Below are 6,224 nucleotides of genomic sequence, written 5' to 3'. Positions count from 1 at the left end.
CACCCTTCTCACTCTCACTCACCCTTCTCCTGTCACCTGTCTCCTCACCCATCTCCCTCAGGGCAGCAGCGGCCCGAGCACGGCTCTGCCTCAGGGCAGCATCGGGGGGCGTACATGTTTGGGAGGGGCTCATCTCTGCTTGGATGGTTGCTCGCGGTCACGTGACACACTTAAACCAATCCGGGGGCGTACATGTTTGGGGGGGGCGCACCTCTGGTTGGCTGCTTGCTCGGGGTCACGTGACGCACTTAAACCAATCCGGGGGCGTTAATCACAGTCAGAATGACAGGACAGATCTGTGATATTATATATGTAGATAAAGAATAGTAATAGCATTTTGCTGTATATGTTTAAAACTGGTTTGCAAGATTGATAATACGTGATAATGATGATTTCTGCTGAATAATCCATCGTGAAACTATCTAATGCAACAATTCAGAAATGTCAACTCCATGTATTGTTTAGGAATACATTAACATGGCTTTATAATTTGAAATGAGTTGTATGTATCAACAGCTGGTGTTGTTACATATTCAAATACACAACTATATACATTTGGATGTATAAATATATTCCTACTGAATCTATTATAATGTTTAATGTGAGTCTTTACTAGCTCATTTGGCCCAAAACACACCTGTCATTCAAATTATCACTCAAATTAAAAGTTTAATATCGTATGTACATTTTTTTTTTCTCACCACAGGATTTACTTTTTAAAATCCTGCCACCATCCTCTGGGATTTGACTATCCTCCGTGGACACGAGTCATGAAAACAATAAGCTCATTAGAGACTGGTAGTACATGCACACTGAACATTTATTTAAATCAATTTGTGCCACATTTTAAATGTTTTAACCTGAAAACATTTCGAGTGGTACTCCCAAAAGCAATAGAAATAATTAGGATTGGTTTAAAATAAACCAATGTTAACTTCCCTAGCTTCCATAAGACATACCAATACAACCCCTATTGTGCCCTGGTGGATTAAAATGCAGAAAAAAATTGAAGATAACAAATTTTAACTGTAAACGCAATCATAAGATTAGCAAATAAATATGTCCCATACATTGACCACATTCGCAAACGGAAAACTCACAAACACCGGTGTTTAACTTAAATTGCAAGACCGCAAAAAACGCAAGACGACAATCAACGCCGCCGCCGCCACCGCCGCCCGTTGTGCCTACTCATTCCAGAAGACCCTGTTGAGGACCTTGTTGACATTTCTGATCAGAGTGGCATTGTATCTCCACAGCGTGAGGTCCACGACCAGCGAGTCGAGCGGCAGGTCGGGCTGCTTGGGCGATCGGTAGTGGTGCGTGATCGCGATGTCTCCGGGCACCGTCTGCGAGATGCCCAGCGCGTTGAGCGTACTGTGCACCGACGTCTGCAGCACCGCGCGTGGGTTCAGGATCATCTTGGTCGGGTTGAAGACCTCTGGCTGGTTTGGCTCCCGTCTAATGTGGCGCATGATGTTGACGCCCGGGATGGCGTTCCACGCTTGGAACTTCGACCCAAACTCTTCCGATACCGTGTAGGGAAACACGTGGTTTTCGAATGTGTAAATGTCAGCGCCGTACTTGTCGTTCAAGTACCGCATGAGGTCCTTCCAGTTTGTGTGCTTCAAAGGGATGATCACTTCGTCGATGTCCGTGAGGACCAGGTAGCGCGTGCTGTACATGTGCCGATACACGCAGTCGTTCAGCGCCGCTATCTGGCCATAGTAGTGCAGCTCGCCTGGGTGCTCGGGGTAGTGCCACCCTCTGGACACCCGCACGTAGTCCGTGATGGGCCACTGAACGACCTCGACGAGGCCGGTCTTGATGTAGTAGAGGAGCACTTTGTTCGGCTCAGAGCTGCAGCTCGTGTTGTATACCGTCACGCGGCCCGCACCCAGGATGCGGTACATTTCGATCGCCTGCACGAACTGCAGGACGTTGCCGTAGTTCCCGAAGAGCGTGGAGATGCAGACGCTGAATTCCTGTGTGAAGGTGGGGGGCATGTAGAGCCGATTTCGCACGGGCATGAAGACCCACTCGGCCTCCTCCTCGTCCGGTATTGTGCGCATGCGCTGGACGGACACGTGTCCCGGCTCGCAGTCCAGCGGCTCCGTGCACAGGAAGTCGGCCGTGCCGTACGGGAAGTCAAAGTGATCCGAGTGGACGTAGGCGCTGGCGGTGACCGTCAGGATCTCCGAGTGCCCTCGGCAGCAGAAGTGGCACGAGAGCACGTCCGGCTCATACCGGTTGGCGATGCCGATGATGCGTGTGCTCTGACCGGCCTCGCGCTGGTCGTGGTACGCCGACACCAAGAATATCTTGGTGTCGCGCACGCGCATCATCGACGTGTTCTGCAGCGCTCCCCGTTGCCCGCACAGTGTCGCGTGGTTGATCTTATCGGAAGCAGACCCCGGCTTTGGCCTGAAGACGGACGAGTTGCCGAGTGCATCGAGGTCGCGACCGAGGAAGCCCGTCCAGCTGTACATGTACCAGACGCTCAGCAGCAATGAGATGCTGAGCAGCAGCAGCGAGAGGAACAGGACCGGGAGGCGTAGCTTCATCATCTTTCGAGGCGAGCAAGGAGACAAGACGTCTGGATCAAATCTCTAGACCGCCGTCTCAGGACGAAAAGTCTGATATCGCTCGGCCTGTGATTACATTTACGTAAAAACACACACACAGAGAGCTTCGCGTTAAAAATGCACAACACTTTACACAATTCCATTTCAGGTAAACCTCACAGAAAAACAAAAGCTCTCCAAAATCAAAAGACTGTATTGGCCTCAGGGCGGATATGTACAGGTACAACTCTCTGCAAGTGAATGCAATATTTGACGCTTGTGTTGCGCCCGAAACGTCGTGATTTAATTTAGTTGTTTTTATTTTTGTTTTATTTTATTTTTACATACGTGACTTTACCGAAAGAACCAAAGAGTAACCATACGATAACCTGGATATAAGCATTAAATGTATTGCTAAACAATACGCTCCCAGCAGCACTGATCCTGCAGCTGTCAGAACGGTGAAATTGTTTTTTATTTCTCTCAATTTCAACAGATGATCTAAATAGTCGTGGCCAATAATAATTCGTTTTAAGCAAACATCAACATATTTCTTTGGTGTTATTTTAGTCTTAATACTGGCCAATACTAATTATAAAATCTATTTAAATTGAGAGAAATACAAAATATTGTCAACCAATTACACAGCCACCACCACAACCAGAGCCGCAACCACCACCACCACCACAGCCACCACCACCACAACCAGAGCCACCACCACCACAGCCACTACAACCACCACCACCACAGCCACCACCACAACCACCACCACCACAGCCACCACAGCCACCACCACAGCCACCACAGCCACCACCACCACAGCCACCACCACAGCCACCACCACCACCATAGCCACCACCACAGCCACCACAACCACCACCACCACAGCCACCACAGCCACCACCACAACCACCACAGCCACCACCACAGCCACCACAACCACCACCACCACAGCCACCACCACAGCCACCACAACCACCACCATAGCCACCACAACCACCACCACCACAACCAGAGCCACAACCACCACCACCACAACCACCACCATAGCCACCACAACCACCACCATAGCCACCACCACCACCACAACCACTACAACCACCACTACGACAACCACCACCATAGCCACCACTACCACCACCACAGCCACCACCACAACCACCACCATAGCCACCACAACCACAACTACCACCACCACAACCACCACCATAGCCAGCACTAACACGACCCCAGGCCGCCACCACCGCACCTGCCAGTCGAGGGCGCTGTGCTCCTCCTGCTGCTGTTCCTCTCCGTAGAAGCGCCGCTTCGCGTCGCCCTTCGGCTCGCACGCGAAGCTCAATGCAGCCCGCGGGCACCGGCGGCAGCAGCAGCACAGAGGGCAGCAGCAGTAGCAGAGGGCAGCAGTAGCAGAGGGCAGCAGTAGCAACAGAGGGCAGCAGTACAGAGGGCAGCAGCAGCAGAGGGCAGCAGTAGCAGAGGGCAGCAGCAGCAGCACAGAGGGCAGCAGCAGCAGAGGGCAGCAGTAGCAGAGGGCAGCAGTAGCAACAGAGGGCAGCAGCACAGAGGGCAGCAGCAGAGGGCAGCAGCAGTAGCAGCAGAGGGCAGCAGCAGTAGCAGCAGCAGAGGGCAGCAGCAACAGAGGGCAGCAGCAGCAGAGGGCAGCAGCAGCAGCAGAGGGCAGCAGCAGTAGCAGAGGGCAGCAGCAGAGGGAAGGGCCGTACCCGATTCAAGAGCTGAATGGCTCACAGGGTTATACCAAATACATGGAACTGAACTGGGCCGCGTTGCCGCCAGCACCACGTGCTTCCTGCTGACCTCTGACCCCGCCGCGCGCTTCCTGCTGACCTCTGACCCCGCCGCGCGCTTCCTGCCGACCTCTGACCCCGCACTTGAACCACGACCCCGCCGATCTATGGCTGATTGTGTTAAGTTATATAAAACATAAATATACCATATACACTTCGTATTCACAATGTACAGCTAAAGTTGACAGTGTAAATGTATTACAATATTCTTGGTTCTTTGCGGTAAAGTCAGGAAGATAGAAAATAAAAATAATAAAATAACATTTTCAAATAAAAATAATAAATTGAACATTAAAAATAATAAAATCATAAAAGCGATGGTTTCTGCCTGTAAATTTTGCGTGCAAACAGTTGCTGAATAGAGGCCCAACACGCGAGGCGGCCAGGCACAAACAGCACTCTGATGGGAGCTGTGGTTGATGGAAGTGGAACGCGGTTCTTGATCTGAGCCAGAGTCATGATTTGTTGTACGTGCACGTGTGACATTCAAGGCAGGGGTAAGCCTGTGGTCACAATCCTGCCTTGTGCTCAAAATGTCAATGAGCCAGCAACAAACAGTGCAAAAGAGAAGCGTCAACACACTTCCTGCAATAAGCAAGGTAATAAGAACTTAATAAAAGTGACGAGGGGTATTTTATGTTTATATTTGGTGTTTGCAGTTTCTCCCCGTGGTCCGGATTTCCCTCCGCATTTTTGAAACATGCATTTGGAATATTTGGCTGCTATAAATGTCCACCACACACAACATAAGCACACTTCACTGAGCTATAATGTGTGGCCAGGTTGCTCGCTTCTGACAAAAATATCTGCCTGTGTGTAGCTCAGTGGGACCTTTCCTGGTGAAATGAAAAATAGTTCAGAGTTTAGTTTTTTGTTTATTTCAAAGTCGAGCAGTGGGAGGAAAGAAGGAGAGAAAGAGAGGACTGCAAAAATTGGCTGACTGTGATGACTTGTGGGGCTCAACATAAAAAATCGTGTTCTTGGTGACAGAACGCCTCGAGGGTGTGTGACCAATTTTCTCGGAATGCACCAGGTCATCAAAACACTCAGAAGCTAAGCAGGTTTGAGCCCGGCTAGTGCATGGATGAGTAACCACCGTGTACAAGAGGGCAGGGGCAATGCGGTGTGGTAGGAGAAGGCAGTACAGGAAAGTTCATTGTTGTAGCGTTCTTCTACGCTCCCACTTCATACGCACCTCCATTCTCACCAACCCGCACTGACCGGCGCGATGAAATGTGTTCAAATAACGCACACGGACCGCTCGGCATGGGGAGGCATTCATCCCGCAGTTGATCGACGTAAAAGAACAGCGGATTAACATGATGGGGGCAGAGAGAGAGAGAGAAGTTGGTGTTGGAAAAAATGTTTCAGAGTAAAGCCGGAAGTGAGCACCACTGTGTTGAGGAGCACACTACCTGCCACTGCTGACGTAAACATTCCATTTCTAACCACAGCGGGACTGCCAAGTCCATTGGAGAGATTGCTGAGATTTGCTTTCATAGACGTTCTTCAGCTCCTCAAACGTGACTAACACAACGGTCTCTTAGAGATGATGCACTGATTCATGTTGAATTATTAACCTCACGATGCATCATCGTGTGTGCGTGCACATGTAAGAATAATATTTGTTTTGGTGAAATCGTATACGTATGTTGCATGTCATGGGATCGTGTAACCCTCGCAGCAGCCACTAGTGGCCGATACATTCACCGCAATTTTATATATAAAAGAAGAATAGATTATTTAATCAATTCGCGACCCTGAATTGTGACAATTCATTGAATTTGCCTGGTGAGTTGGGATGGGGGCAGAGGGTTGGGGGATACACCACGGAATAAATGTTTGCTTTCTA

The 6,224-nt window shown here is 49.8% G+C and overlaps 1 protein-coding gene across 1 annotated transcript; it reads right to left on the bottom strand.

The window, feature by feature from the left end:
- Window positions 1–802: 802 nt before the first annotated feature.
- On the bottom strand, window positions 803–4,394 carry LOC142921820 (beta-1,4-galactosyltransferase galt-1-like). The gene is made up of 2 exons (XM_076063157.1): window positions 3,814–4,394; window positions 803–2,651 (listed from the first exon to the last, which is right to left on the bottom strand). Exon 2 carries the CDS (start codon window positions 2,565–2,567, stop codon window positions 1,188–1,190), a length of 1,380 nt encoding a protein of 459 aa, XP_075919272.1. The 5' UTR covers window positions 2,568–2,651; window positions 3,814–4,394; the 3' UTR covers window positions 803–1,187.
- Between the last annotated feature and the right edge of the window lie 1,830 nt (window positions 4,395–6,224).

The sequence above is a fragment of the Petromyzon marinus genome, unplaced genomic scaffold (assembly GCF_048934315.1).
Source record: "Petromyzon marinus isolate PM22_M1 ecotype Great Lakes invasive population unplaced genomic scaffold, UKy_Petmar_22M1.pri1.0 PM_G_Scaffold_9, whole genome shotgun sequence".
In the NCBI taxonomy this organism is placed as follows: domain Eukaryota; kingdom Metazoa; phylum Chordata; class Hyperoartia; order Petromyzontiformes; family Petromyzontidae; genus Petromyzon; species Petromyzon marinus.
The sequence above is the reverse complement of the archived record's forward strand: the minus strand, read 5'-3'. Positions and strand labels throughout refer to the sequence as shown.